Source organism: Bos mutus, chromosome X (assembly GCF_027580195.1).
Source record: "Bos mutus isolate GX-2022 chromosome X, NWIPB_WYAK_1.1, whole genome shotgun sequence".
Taxonomy (NCBI): Eukaryota; Metazoa; Chordata; class Mammalia; order Artiodactyla; family Bovidae; genus Bos; species Bos mutus.
This window is the reverse complement of record NC_091646.1, coordinates 122,249,007-122,264,347: the sequence shown is the minus strand read 5'-3', so window position 1 is coordinate 122,264,347 and position 15,341 is coordinate 122,249,007. Positions and strand designations below refer to the sequence as shown.

General features: G+C 42.4%; 1 protein-coding gene across 4 annotated transcripts in view; it reads right to left on the bottom strand.

The window, feature by feature from the left end:
* The window catches only part of MAP7D2 (MAP7 domain containing 2), a 101,340-nt gene that overhangs the window by 26,937 nt on the left and 59,062 nt on the right, over nt 1-15,341 (bottom strand). For 3 of the 4 annotated variants that reach the window (XM_070366645.1, XM_070366648.1, XM_070366647.1), the window contains exons 4-8: nt 13,380-13,494; nt 12,407-12,505; nt 10,078-10,188; nt 5,318-5,448; nt 3,655-3,764 (exon numbers count right to left, since the gene is read on the bottom strand). In XM_070366645.1, coding sequence (XP_070222746.1) covers nt 3,655-3,764; nt 5,318-5,448; nt 10,078-10,188; nt 12,407-12,505; nt 13,380-13,494 — 566 coding nt within the window. The remainder of the gene's footprint in view (nt 1-3,654; nt 3,765-5,317; nt 5,449-10,077; nt 10,189-12,406; nt 12,506-13,379; nt 13,495-15,341) is intronic. The other variant, XM_070366646.1, reaches the window with a different exon arrangement.

Sequence of the window (15,341 nt, the reverse complement as noted above, 5' to 3'; positions counted from 1 at the left end):
ATATTCATTGGAAGGACTGATGCTGAAGCTCCAATATTTTGGCCATCTGCTGCGAAGAGCCGACTCATTGGAAAAGATCCTGATGCTGGGAAAGATTGAGGGCAAGAGAAGAAGGGGGCAACAGAGAATGAGATGGTTCAATGGCATCACCAATTCAATGGACATGAGTTTGAGCAAACTCGGGGAGACAGTGAAGGGCAGGGGAGCCTGGCATGCTGCAGTCCATGGGGTTGCAAGGAGTCGGAAACGACTTAGCAACTGAACAACAACAACAGATCTGGGAGGAGAACAATGCACTGACAGAGCCATTCATCACAAGTCCCTTCTGCATTTCTGGATGAGTGTTCATGGTGATTGACTAGCCCCTATCCCATCCTATTCAAAGCCATATACTTCCGGTGTGCTTTAAAGAGCATACGCTTGGTCTACACAAAGGGAAAGCTGAAAATGCCCATGTGGTTGGGGTTTATTTTGTGTGATACCATTTTAAAAAATCAAGTGTTTCTTTTTCATCTTTCTTCAGTACTGAGTATACAGAAGATTATTTATAAAATAAAAAACGTATTAAGAATGATATAACAAACGTTCACACACACACCAACTAGTGCAAGAAGAAGCCATAATAGGCCAGGATCTGCCACATGTCCCTTCCTGACCCCACCTCCACTTCCTCCTCAAAGGTCATCATCACTCTGCATTTCATGTTTGCCATTTTCTTAGTTTTTCTAAAAATAATTTTACCACATTTATATTCCTAAAAACACACTGGTTGTGAACATCGGGGAACTCAGGATACATGGAATCACTGCTGACATTCTTCTACAACTTCCTTCTTCTGCTCAACACTGTATACCTGAAATCTACCCACTGCTTGTGGGCAGCTGAAATCCACTCTTCTTCACTGCTGTAGTTTGGTTGGATTTTCAGAATTTACTTGGAGTCTACTTGGCTTTCCATATGTCTCAGACCTAGCCCATACCCACTGTAGTTCACTCACTACTTTTCATCCCCGGCAGAAACAACTTTCTTTCTGAACATTTTAAAATCAAGAAATGTTTGCTATTCCTTAGATGTCTTGACTTGGTAGTTCTGATTTGGAGGTGCCTGAGCAATCTTTATCACCAGGGCACCTTGTGCACAGGAAGTCCAGCTGCGGTAGTGTGTGCTATTTCTCCTGCCTGTGCAAGAGATGACATGTATAGGGCTCTGAAAATTAAAGCTAGTCTATCAATTTGTTGAAAGTGGTAGGAATCTTGTGCAGCATGGTACAGAAACCATTATCCCTCATCCTTTTAAAATTCCCCAAGTGAGGCATGCAGCCCAGAAAACAGAATGTTTAAGAAACTGCTCAGTGAGAGAATAAACTGATGAATGTTCCAGAAGGATTGAGGATCCAAAAGGTCTGAGTCCTTGGGTAGGTCTGGCCCCAGCACTGCCCATACCTACTCAGACCACTCTGCCCTCCAGATCCACCTCCCCCTGCTGCCAGCTAAGCATCCACAGACTCATATTGAGCCCAGATTGTGCAACAATAAACTGAGTCAGCCCCTGCCCTCTTGGCAGCCAAGCAGGAAATCAAGTGCACTGAGGCACATGTCAGTTCATCCTGCTCCCTCACCTCATGCAGGGTGCTCTGCTCCAATGTCACCTCCTTGGAGCAGTCTTTCCTGACTACTCCCCTCTGCCATTCTCAGCCATCTGACCAAGGCTCATTTTTCTTCACAGAATTTATCACCACCTGATATTACATTTGCTGTTTACTGTCAGGCAAGCTCCACGAGGACTGATAAGAGCAGTGGACACAGAGTAGGTGCTCTACGGGTGTTTGATGAAGGAAGGACTGACACAGGTATGTTCTGTGAGCACAGCGAAGGGGGCAAATTCCAATCTGGCTGGTTCTGGAGAGGATGCCAGCTGAGCTAAGTTCTGAGGGACAAGTAGCTCAAGGTGAGCGGCTCTCTCTTTGGAGCAGGCCTAGAACTGTCCTTATTTGGGTCCACATCTACCTCCTCCGTCGCCGGGGGCCTGACCAAGTGGAGACTACTTTTATTTGCTTGGGGATTCTCCAGAGCATCTAGCACAGTGGCCTGCCCTCATTCATTCCACAAATACTTAGAAACCATCTACTAGGTGCCCAATACTGGACAGAGTAGAAATTTCAAATATTTCTCTAAATTGAACTACATTATAAAAAGTCTGGGATTGTGTTTGAGTCTCTTTAGTCAGAGAAAGATTTTACAAAATTCAAGTGTTATGTCCTTTAAAATATAAAGTATTTCCTGAAACACAACCTTCAAGATTTTCAACTTCAAAGAAATAGCACAGAGCCCACTACAAGCCTGCTTCCAAAAACTGAATTCGTATCTCTATAGAGGGAACGCCCTCTACTCCCCCAACCCCACTGCCCAGTTCACCTCTGTGAAATGTACAATGATGGTAATGAAATTTGCCAGCTACTATCCATGCAGGGACAAAGAGTCAATATCCAGCAAAGACAGGGTGGAATATGGAAAAACCCCAGTAGAAACAGGTTTTTCTCTCTGTTAATGTCAATGTCCCAAACTGATACCAGAACAGTGATATGTAAATGGAAGGCTCAGAAATAAGACCGAGACCTCAAAGCTCACCTAATGGATTTAGAGTTTGCAAAAAAGCAATACCAAACCAAAGACAGGCATACAGGCACAGAAAGAATGCAATGGACTTCAGGAAAAAAAAAAACAACACTATGAATTCAGTAATATGCTATGGAAAGATTTTCTCTATGGAAGGCAGATACGATATAACCAGTATTAGCAGTTTATCAAAACCACAGCAATGTCTGAGCAAAACAATATTAGTGGAACAGTCTCGGAGAGCAACAAATCAGAAATAAGAGCTGACATCACTTTGAAATATTTTTTTTAATTCCCAAGTGTTCATTAAAAATCTGTGTTTCTTCCTATGTTCTCTGAACCAAACTGTTGTACTATAGAAGCATTATGCGATTCTCTTTCTATATATAGCTTCTTTTTTCCAAATTAAAATCATATTTCTCTTTCTTCCTCAGTACTTTTGAAGATGTTTCCATTCTACTGCTGGATTGAGTTATTTATTGAGTTATTCTTGTCAGTAAAATATTTAGTAAAATATTTAAAAGACTTAAGTCAGTGGTCACACAGTGTACATTTGTTTTTCAGTCACACAGGTTTTCATTGGTGAGTTCACTCAATTCTTAACAAAAGAATATAATGGCTTCATTATAAAAAAAAAAAAACACACTGCTGATGGTGACTCAGAAATTATTATTGCCTCTCTGTTAAAGATACAGGTAAGATGAGAGGGCATGAGAACAAGCATGGAGCACATGGGCTTCAGAGCTCAAGTACAATGCAATCCCTTCACTCCAGATGCAGCTGGAGAAGGCCAGAAAAGTAGAAGGGGGACTGATGTGCTGAAAGAGAACAGGCCAAGTGGATCATCTCCATAAATCAGGGTCCAATATCATCAGGCAACAAAGCCCTCAAGACCCCATTGTTTATCCAGAAACATATAACACACCTCAGACTGCTGGCCACGCCTTGTGGGGGAGCTGGAGGCACACGCCACCCCACACAGAGCCTCCCCCAAAATTGCTTTAAACATGTGACTGTGGCAAAAGAAAAAGAGGCTTACTTGGATGTCACAGGAGAAGACGACCTCTTAGAAATGCTTCTCAGAGGAGACATGAGGCCCACGCTGGGAACAGAAGCAGTTGCTCTTGGCCCCCTCTTCATCTTCTCTGTCTGTAGGAGACACAGAATAGGACAGCCATGGCCCATCACTGCTATGACTTCCATAATTTTTAAAAATACCCCAGATGGAAGTGATGCACAGCTTTTTTTCAGAAGGAACCAAACAAAGCTATACTGCTTCCCACCATGGGAATCTTTGCAGAAAAGCACCAGGGGATCATCCCATTTAGGTCACTCAGTTAGGGAAAAAAATTTCAGTCTTAAAACATAAAGACCTCCTTTTCCTTGTTATCTTACAAAAAGCTAACAATGGAACCAGATTATGGTCCTGGACACACAGAATTTGGAATGACTACAAAGATATACAATCACTATAAAATAGCTATAGATGGGTGCGAGACAGTGAGCTGGGGACCTTGACAGTGTACCTGGTTTAACAGGGACTGTAACCTCTCCATCCCTCAACATCTCCATGGCCTGCCCCACATTGGCCCTAGGCCTGGTCCAGAGCAGATGCTCCATGACAATGGTTCTCTTCTCTCCCTATTGTAACTTTTTGTAGCAAATCCTCATGGGGCCCACATTCATTAGCCCCCTTCCACAGTAATCCATCCAACAGTAAAACTCTAGCATCTGAAACATTCACTTCTCCTGTGAGAACCTCAGGATCATATTGGATTAAAAAAAATAAATATGGTATTACAAAATAGATGCCCAATGGTAATGTGGTATTTAAAATAAATCCACATGTCATATGATACTCCTCCCTTTTACAGGTGGAGCTTAGTTCACTTCTCCTCAAGCATGAGTTGGTCTCTCTCTCTCTCTTTGATCTTTTGCTCTGGAGGAAGCCAGCTGCCATGTTGTTTGGACTCTCAAGCAGCTCTAAGGAGAAGTCCATGCAGTAAGGAATGGGGGCCTCCTGCCAAGAGCCACATGAACGAGCCATCCTGGAAAACCCCTGCCAAGTTTTCTAACGACTGCAGTCCTAGCTGCCTGCAGTCCTGACCACACCCTCATGAGAGACCCTGAACCACAACCACTCAGCTATGATGTCCTCAATTTCCGACCCAAAGAACCAGTGAGGTAATACATATTTGCTTTAAGCTGCTAAGGTTTGGGGTGATTTGTTACACAGCAAGTGGTAACTAGTGAAAGTAATATGGCATATGTAATTTCTAACCAAACAGACACAATTGGGGATACTGCTCAACATCTGCCTTACTGATGGTGTTATCAGGACAACAAAAATTTTCAAAGGCCACTACTGTGGATGAAGATTGACCCAGAACCTCAGTTCTAGTTGCCTGTAGAAGCAAGACTGGCCCAGAAGCAGAATTCTTAAAGAAGCAGAGAAAGGGCACGCGGAACATTCTTTCTGACCCCCAACCTCCTTCTGAGGGCTTTGAAAATCTATTTCAAGGCAGTAAGATTTAGGAGGGTGCAAAAAGTTACAGGATTTTCAAAGGTTGGGTGCATTTAAAACCAAATCTTTTCCTTGAGCAGTCCCTGAAGACTGATGGAAACAGACCCCAGGTCAAGTGCAGGAAATAATCACAGTGTCAGATAACCCAGTCCCGAGGGGTGAATGGGTAGAAACCTACTGGAGAGGCCTCCACTCCGGCAGGGGCGCCTTTCCCAGCATCTCCTCCACCAGATGTAGATGCGATCTTCTTCCTCTCGACATTTCGAGTGGGAGAAGACTTGTAGGAAGATTTAAGGGAGCCAGCAGGAGCTACATGGGGACAGGCATGGGATACTAGAGTTACAGTTTAAAAGCCAGAGACACAGGGAGAACAGACGGAAAAGTTGAAGGAGAGCAGAGAGTTGGGAAGAATACCACATTTCAGTTAAAACGTGAGACGAGCAATTCACATTCTCAAAACACTGCCATACTTTTTCTAGTATACACAGAATAGATGTTATCTTAAAAGACTCCCATGCTCAATGCTCAAGAGTCTAGGTCATTTCAGGAATTCAAAATCTGGGCTTTGGAGCCAGGTGGACCTAGCACCATCACCTAATAGCTGGTTCACCTTGGGTAGGTTACTTAATCTCTCTAAATGTCAATTCCCTTGTACAAGAGAGAATTAACATAGCAGATCTGACTGCTGTCCTTGGAAGGCCCTGTTTATAAGGTTGACCCTTGTAAGCATCTGGAAACTTGGATTTCAGAAGGGTTCTCACCATTAACTGATGAGTAGGTCACTGTGCCTAAGCTGTTTGTACCAACATTATGATTTATGCTGAACACGTGCTTTTCTTCTGAGTCTGGAATTTGAGCATGGACCTGGCAGAGGGTGCCCATGTGACCAGCCCCCAATAAAAACTCTGGGCACTGAGTGTCTAATGAGCTTCTGTGGTTGGCAACACTTCACACGTGTCCTAACTCATTGCTGGGGGAATGTGGCCTGTGTGACTACACCGGGAGAGGATGCTGGGCGCCTGCGCCTGCTCTTCCCTGGACTTTGTTCCATGCAGTTTCTCCCTTTACCTGTTTTGCTCTGTAGCCATTTGCTGCAATAAATCATAGCTCTGAGACCTCCTAGAGAATCATCGATCCTAGGAGTGGTCCTCCTGATGCATTCTTTGTTCTCAAAATGGGGATACTTCCTACTTCCCAGGAATTTTTTGTTTATTTGTTTGAGACGTAATTCATATATCATAAAGTCACCCCTTTAAAGGTATATAATTTAGTGGCTTTTAGTATATTCAGAAGGTTGTGCAACCATAACTATGGTCTAATTCCAGAATATTCTCAATATCTGCAAAAGAAACTCTGTGCCCATTAAGCACCCACTCCCCTTCCTCTCTAGCAACCACCTGCTTGCTGTCACTCTGGATTTGTCTATTCCAGACATTTTATGTAAATAGAATCATATCACTTGTGGCATTTTCTGCCTGGCTTCTTTCACTGAGCATAATGTTTTCAAGGTTCATCATGTAGCATGTGTCAGTAATCCATTCCTTTTCACAGCTGAATAATATTCTACTTTATAAATAAAAACATTTTTTCAATAAATTCATCTGTGGTTGGACATCTGGGTTGTTTCCACTTTGCAGCTAATATGAATAATGCTAAGACTTGTATACTTTGTGTATGTTTTCAGTTTCCTTGACTCTACATCAAAGAGTAGAACTGCTGGTTCATGTGGTAACTCTAACATTTTGAAAAACACGCCAGACTGTTTTCCAGAGCGCCTGCAACATTTTACATTCTCACCAACCATGTATGAAGGCTGTAATTTCTCCTCATTCTTGCCAATACATATTAAGGCTGACTCTTGAATAATACAGATTTGAAGCACATGGGTCCACTTACACTCAGATTTTATTCAATAGTAAATACTATAGTACTATCTGTGGTTGGTTGAGTCTGTATGGGGAACCAAGACAGAAGGCTGATTATAAAGTTATATGCAGATTTTTGACTGAGGCAGCTGGTACCTGCCAAATTGTTCAAGAGTCAACTGTATTATCTTTTTTCTTTGAATTTTAGTCATCCTAGTAAGTATGAAATGGTATTACGATTTTGATTTGCATTTCTCTAATGACTAAGAATGTTGAGCATCCTGTCATGTGCTTACTGGCCATTTTATATATTCTCTGCTGTGCTGTTTCTACACAACTACCTGTAAACAGACAGAACAAGGCAGAGGACAATATGTCATTTATACATTATCTCACTGAATACACTATATCTTGGGAACTGAGATGGAGACCTGACATGCCTAATGTGGGCACGGTGTTATTTGCAAACAGAGAATGCTAGTCCCCATTCACCATGCCATGACAGTTTGATCTGCTTTGGTCAAGGAAAGGCTTTAAAGATGTGGCCCAGCGTTTCCTGGACTTCAGGGTGCAGATCTGGTGGAGCCTGAGTAGTGAGGCTCTAGATATTTGTGCTTACTATGCCCAGCACTGTGCTATTTCATTTAACCCTCATGCCAATTTAAAGTAACTCCACTTTATAGATGAGGAAACAGAGGCTTAGAGAGGTTAATTAACTTACCCAAAGTGGTAAGAGCTAGTAAGTGGTAGGGCTAGTTATGGGATTTCTGAGATTGCAGTGTATAGGCTATTTTTACCAAACTGTCTGGTTAAAAAAGTCTACTAGCCTCCATAGCTCATGAAATGGATTTCTTTTCCTAATCCACATGCCCTCAATCATAAAATAACTTACTCACCTCTGTGACACTTGAAAGACAAGAAACATAGCAACAGTAAAACACAGGTGGATAGAAAATGTTATTAACCATTGAAGACATTTCATGAAGCCAGGGAACGGGAAGCAAGATACAAAAATTCAGGAATAACTCATAGGCTGACCAATACCACTTGGGGTGCCTTCCTCAGTATCACCAGCTTGGCCTCTTTTACCTGAGTCACTGGCCTGCTCAGAGAGCATAAGTGTACTTCTGCTTCTGGCTAAAGAAGCCTGTGTGGGTGTCAACAGTCGCATAACAAGAAATGTTTCCATGGGACTAAGGTGCATGCGATGAGCTGAGGGGTGGAATCAAATGAAAATTTTAAAAAGCAAAATCAAAACAAAATAAAATGCCTAAAACAACACAGTGCCTGATGAAAATCAATTGTGGAGTGGCAGAATGAATGTGGAAAATAAAAATACTGTAGCAAAGGATGGCTTTGGAGCTTGTCACAGTAAAAGAAAATGGACGATGTGTCATTTAGAGCTTGGGAGAGTGCGTTACTTCTCTTGGGGTGCCAGAATTCATTCAATATGCTACTACAGAATTACTGTATCACCAGAAGAGACTTAGCCCATTTTTCAAGATATAATATGGACTCAAGAAACCATTTACTCACCAAAGTAGCTCTAACACTGAAAAAAAGATTACTCCTACAAAACACTTGTTTTAGGTCCTCTGTTAGGAAATATTTTATAACACACTGATTTTGTTAATGTAGAAATGTGCATCCTTTCATATTTTTCCCATATAAACAAGGGCAAAGATTAAATAAGAAACATAAAAATAAAAATAGCCAACTAATTATCAGCTTTAATGGAAATTAAGTAGCAGTATTCATACTCTAAAATTTAGTGACTGAAATGTCATTTTGATGGTTTGGAACATACTGTATGATAATGGATTAACTTTTCAATTACTTTGTATTTTTTGGATATCCACTAGCCAAAAAAATGGTTTGGGAATTTCAAAGTTTCAATTAATAATCCACAAGCAGATAATTGAGTGGCCAGCAATATATAAATATCATACTGATTATCTTTATACATTAATCAATGCAAATATGAATTTAACATCAATTTGTTACCATATGAATGAATGAATGAAAACATACAGGACGTACAAATAGAACAGATACATAGAGTTAAAAGCATGTAGATGTTTTCTCATCCAGCTCTTAGTTAATTCAAGGTTTCTAGCACTTACCCATGAACTGCATCAGAAATCATCAACACTGACACTCACGGGTTCTCTGACACACAGGACAGACCTCTGTGCTGGAGGTGCAAAGTTAAAGCCAGAGGAAAAAAACCAGGAAGGCACACTGGCATCTTCAAAGTCACTGGCATCCTCAAAGTCACAAACATCATCCTGCTCACCCCCTGGTGATGACTCGACACGTTAAATATTCCACTGGCATCGGACACTTCTTCATTGATGCTAAGATACGCATTTAATGCATAGAGAGCTTCCCTCCCTTCCTTAACCTACACATTCTAAAAGGTATCAATGCAGACTTACAGTGCCTTCTCTGAGCCTCCATCAGAACACAGCTGAATCTATTCAGTTTCTGAAACTGGCACTGTCCTATATCCATCATCTCCCACCTCAAAACAGAAAATGCCACCCATCCTTTCACCCTTTTAAAGATTTCATATTAGTTCTGAACTTCTATTTTCCAAACAGAAATGAGCAGGCTTACAGATCACAGACAAGAGCAGAGCCCCATTTTTTCACATATCTGAGTCTCCCACGTACCTCTGCCTCATCAATCCCGCTGTATCTGGCTAACCAACAATAGCACACCAATAACTGGGCAGTTGCTTTTTTAACAGTCACATCTGTCCACTGGTCAATTAACTCCAGGCCGTGATAACGTCTATGTGCACTGTGGAAAATGGAAGTCTCTTTCAGACTGGGAGACTAGCATTAACTCCTGTCCCTTTCCAACAATGACCTTGCTCTAAAGAGCAATGCCACTTTCCAAAGTCCCATTAGTGAGGCCCGGGGGCTCCCACACACAGACCACAAGGCTAGGAGATTGCGGGTATTTGAAGAAGGCTCAAAAGAGGGGCTCTCACAAAGACTGACATTAACACCAATGCTCACACTAGAAAGAAGAAAACTGGAGAGACCAGGTCTACACGTTCACTTGCCTCGGTCTGGGGAATAGGATATTGCCGCAGTGGATGAAGACAGGCGCTTACTCATGGGAGGCTCCGTCTGCTTTGGCAAATTCATGGTTGATGTTGAAAGTTTGTCACATGCTGCAGAGAAATGCATTAAAGACATTGGTATTCACACCACTCTCAACCAAGAAACACATTTTCCAAAGTGTTCTTCCTGTCCTCATCCACACGCCTCTGAAACCACTACGGCACAGCACGCTGCGTCCAGCTCCCTGCTCTCTACTGAGCAAGTCTGAGAAGGCCCGGGCCACAGCAACCACCTATTTGAAGCAAGTTCTTCTCTTTCACTGCTCAACTTTGTGCTTCTCTTTGATTTCAAATGTTCAACCTCACTCAACTGTTCAACTAAAGCCATGCTAATCCCACCAGCCAACCATTTCCTTGTGTCCAGGGACTTTTAAGTATATTCAGACCACACGAAAACAAAACCAACCTGGACTGAGAGACCAGTCACCACTGCCAAATGTTCTATGATCTGACTGAGACTGTGTGAGCTGAAACCAGACTTTTTCTGAGGTTATCTAGAGCTCAGGTTGCAGACAGGAGTAATTTGTAAAGCAAAGAGCTGTATTTAAAGCAGAACAACCGTTAGCAGTTGGTTTCTTGCTCTTATCAAGAAACGGGGTCACAATGGCCCTTTCTCAAAAGGCTCTGACTGTTTATGATAGGATTTCAACATGCAGTCCTGCGTTTGATGCTCTTACTTGCAGCCATTATTTTAGACAGGCTTGTAAAGGAAACCATCACAACAACTGGAGAAGTGCTAACAGTACCAGCCAAGCTGTGTCGGAGCTTTAGGCAAAAGGAAAGATGTGTGGCCCCGGCTCTCAAGGAAGCAAACTCATCAATAATATTTTCAAAATCTGCTCTTCTATTCATCTTGTTTATAAATGAAAGAAGTGCCATGCGTGACAATTTCTCCTGACCAACTGATGATCCTAAATAATTTTTAAATAACTTAGACTGCAGTAAAACGATGTTCTTTGGGTATAAATAAAATATTTAAACTTAAAATGTTATGAGTTTTAATATACTTTTCAGTGTTTCAGTAATTTTTTCAAGTATTTCAATGTTCTGAAAAAAATAACCATTAGAAATCACATAAAATCATGTCTCTAGGGATACATATTTCCCCTTCTGCCTCAGGCTCCCATATGGCTCAGCATGGTACTAGTCTTTAGAAATTCAATAGCTTGTTCATCATGGATTGTTCTGCAGTGATTTTGATTAAAATATTCTTTTATCTTGATTACTGAGATTTTGGGTGTTCCCTTAAAATGAGGGCTCTGGTCACATAACACACCTCACCCTGGCCCGGGGCTCTGGGTATGATTTCCAAGGAGTAACTGCCAATTCTACCTGCCCCTCTCTGTGGGTGGAAGGCCAGTGCCCACATGACAATAAATGTGGTCCAGGCAGCAAAGACTCTGCTATTCAGCAGCACCAATAAAAATTATTCTTTGTCAAAGAAATGATGGAAATCAAGGATATTTATTCCTACTGCTATAATTTGACCTTCTGGGTAGGTGGTAAACATTGGGTCCTTTACATCTTGTTTTTTCTTTGCCACCCAAAGATGGGTTGAATTTCTGAAGTCATCATTAAATGGGAGCAAGGTTTTGCTAGTTCTATTCTTGATCTAGACCCTAAGAATTTCCCAGGCCTGTATACAAAACAGAGAGCCTATTAGAGACAGGAAATCAAGAACCAAGCCAATTTATCTCCTTGTCTGGATTCACAGTGTTAGTACTGATAAACTCAAATGCCTCTATAGGAATCCATAACATTCATACCTGCTGCTGCTGCTGCTAAGTCACTTCAGTCGTGTCCGACTCTGTGTAACCCCATAGACGGCAGCCCACCAAGCTCCGCTGTCCCTGGGATTCTCTAGGCAAGAACACTGGAGTGGGTTGCCATTTCCTTCTCCAATACATACCTAACACTGTATAATCATAGGTTTTGGTGACCAGAAATGACTGAAATACATTACTACTTAATGCCTAAAACCAGTGATACATGACAGTGTTAAAGATCTAAGTGCACACAAGTCAAACACTGACAACATTTTCAAGGCAGAAGTTAGTGAGCTAAAGATGAAATGTCTCCAGGGTGCTAGGATGTAAGGCATGCATGTTCCACGATGACAAATAAAGAAATATGGGCACGTCATTTGTATCTCTAGAAAAAAAGTTCTAAGAAATCAATTGCAAAAGTGTTCCAGACAGACACAGTGATGGAGGAGGGTGACCAGGACAGTCATCACAAAACGCCATGGCACAGTGATGCTCAAATATACCGTTGGTTGACTCAGCAGCGGCGGCAGTGGTCCCTGGGTCCAGAGGGAGGGTGCTGGCTGCTAAACCTAGAGGAGGGGGTGGGGTATTTCCTGATTCACCTACACAGCAAAAAAAAAAATCAGACCAAAAAGAGGTAAAAGAAAAAAGTTCCAATTTCTGGTTGACTCTAGCTTGTATTAGGAAATTAGAAAAAGTAACTGGGATGGGTTGTTAACTTCTCCAGATTAAAACAGAAAAGTATATTCATTGACAAAAGGTTGTGTATGCTAAGTCGCTTCAGTCGTAAGAACAATATAATAAAGTCATGAAACTGTACCACACATGTAAACCCATTTGCTCTAGGAAAGAGTTGGTATACAACTCCTGTATAACATAATGGCAGACACAGAAAAGAAGACACTAAAAAGATAGCAAAGCCACCCAGGGACTAGTAACAATCCATACATTAAATTAAACATCTGAAAATTTAAAGATGAGTATGAACTGGATAATGAAATAAATAAGTCACCTTGAAACAAAACTGAAAGAGCAACAGAAATAAATGATGTGGAGTGAAGAACCCCAGCCCCCTTTAGGGGTTACTGCTGCTCAGCCTTTCCCAGTCAAGCTGTAGCCATGACTTAGTCCACAGCCACTGACCTTCCCTGAAATCAGGTTACGTCTGGGCTTGCTAGGCGGATCCAATTAACCAGACTCTACATTCATTTTCTTTGCTTTTTCTTTTGCTTTACCTCAAAGCCCAGTTACCGTATCAACTGCTGTTTGCAAGCAAGAAGAATGAACAGATCTCCTTCACAAGAAATGCATACACAGAAAGCTTGGCAGCTTTAAACATCACATCTGAAAAAGGTACCTGCAGACCGGTATAAAGCACCCTTAGATCCTGTAGGTGCTGGTCTGCCCATGGTCTCCCCTTCCTGCCCCGAGATCTCCCCACTGGGCCCTGCGATGCAAGGACAGTCTTTCACTCACCATCACGTCCTCCAGGCCCGGCAGCCAGTGATGCTCCTCCCGACGAGCACTTCTTCTTCAGCTCCAGCTGCTGCGAGCGCTCCAGAGACCTGCGCATCATCGCCTCCAGCCGCTCCTGTCCAGTTCATGCAAGAGAGAGCAGCATTAAGCACCCAGCCCCACCGCACTGCTGTGCCTCTGCGTGGGCGTGAGTCACCAGACAGGGCTCTCTGCTCTGCATCCAAAACCCAGGCACGCGTGCTCGCCCCACCACACCAGCGCTTTCTTAGTGGGCGGAGAGTAAACGCTGCGGCTACTGCGGGCTCCCAGCGTCAACACCTCTCCCTTCCCTGGAGAGAGGCGGCTGCTGCAGCAGCCAGGCTTTGATTTGGTTAAGAATAGTGCCAGGCCAGAGTTAACTCCTTGACACCAATCCCATCCAGCAGAACTGGAATTGTGCTCTAGAACCAAATGTATCCTCTCGAGTTGAAAAGCATACAGCACTATGATTTGAGCAAACTGAAATTAAGATATAATTTGAATTTTAGTAGCCGTAAGCATAACTTTTTGGGGTGATACACCATGACTTTGAAGTCTATTTTACAAGGTCCCATTTTCATCTTAGAACTTCTTAAAGGGGAATTAACTGTGTTCTCCATTGTAACACTTTTCTGCTCGTGATACATAGTATTCAGGGGATAATACTGCAGATTTCAAACTTTAAAAAGACACAAGAGTAGGGAAACTTGTGACTACAAAATTAAGCATTTATGTATTCTCACATGTAGATGGGGGGAAGGGGGGAAGAACTAAACAGTTTTTAGCCAGAAGATAAAAACAACAACCAGGTTTCTCTCCTAACAGAGCATTTATTAAAAGCATGCCCCTGTACTAACCCAACTGTTCTTTTCATAAAGTTGGGCCTGATTGCTGGCAAATCTCTCCTCGGCACTAGAGTGAAGCTGTCCTAATTATGTGCTCCCCACAACCTCAATGACACTGCAAATCCCAAATCCACTCCCTGCCTCCACTGGAGAAAGTCCGCAGGGTAAGCGGTTACGTGGACACCTTTTCACCCTCATAAAACTAACCCTGAGGTGCTGGGCTAATCTAGTAGAACTTCAAACCCAAAAGATATTATTTTCTCATGGCTTAAATAAAGAAGCGAGCAAAATTAATTTAGAGCAGCACCAAAGGAGTGACTATGACTTAAGAAGTGGGGAAAGGCTCCTTAGGAGGCACGTGGATCTGCCTTTCTGTCCATACCAGAGGAATGAGATGAGCATTCTCCACATCGCAGACTCTGCTGCATAATTCTTCCTCCAAAGAGCACTGCACTAAAAGATGGCCTCTTCAGGGACCTATGAGCAGAAAGGGTATTTCTTTCCTCCAGTAAATCTCAGATTTGTATTTGCTATTAACAGTGCACTAGTTTCTGGCTGAGACTCTACAATCATGAGTGTGCATTTCCTGGCAGAATCCTATCCTCACGACCCTGGCCCATTAAATTCTCATAGTCAGTCCCAGCAGTTTGTACAAGAAAAGATAGGCGCTTGGAGGAACTAGAACTTCTTAACTATTTGAGGACTGAAGTCTGGTCACTCAAGATTGGAGCTCAATGGTATTTCATTATGTAGATTTAACATCAAGTATTTAACTTTTCTAAATGAAATCAGTCCTGAATATTTATTGGAAGGACTGATGCTGAAACTCCAATACTTTGGCCACCTGATGGGAAGAACTGACTCATTAGAAAAGACCCTGATGCTTGGAAAGACTGAAGGCAGGAGAAGGGGACCAGAGAGGATGAGATGGTTGGATGGCATTACCAACTCAATAGACATGAGTTTGAGTAAGCTCTGGGAGTTGGTGATGGACAGGGAAGCCTGGCGTGCTGCAGTCCATGGGGTCGCAAAGAGTGGGACACAACTGAGTGACTGAACTGAACTGATTTAACTAATGACCTAATCTAAGTGTTGAAAT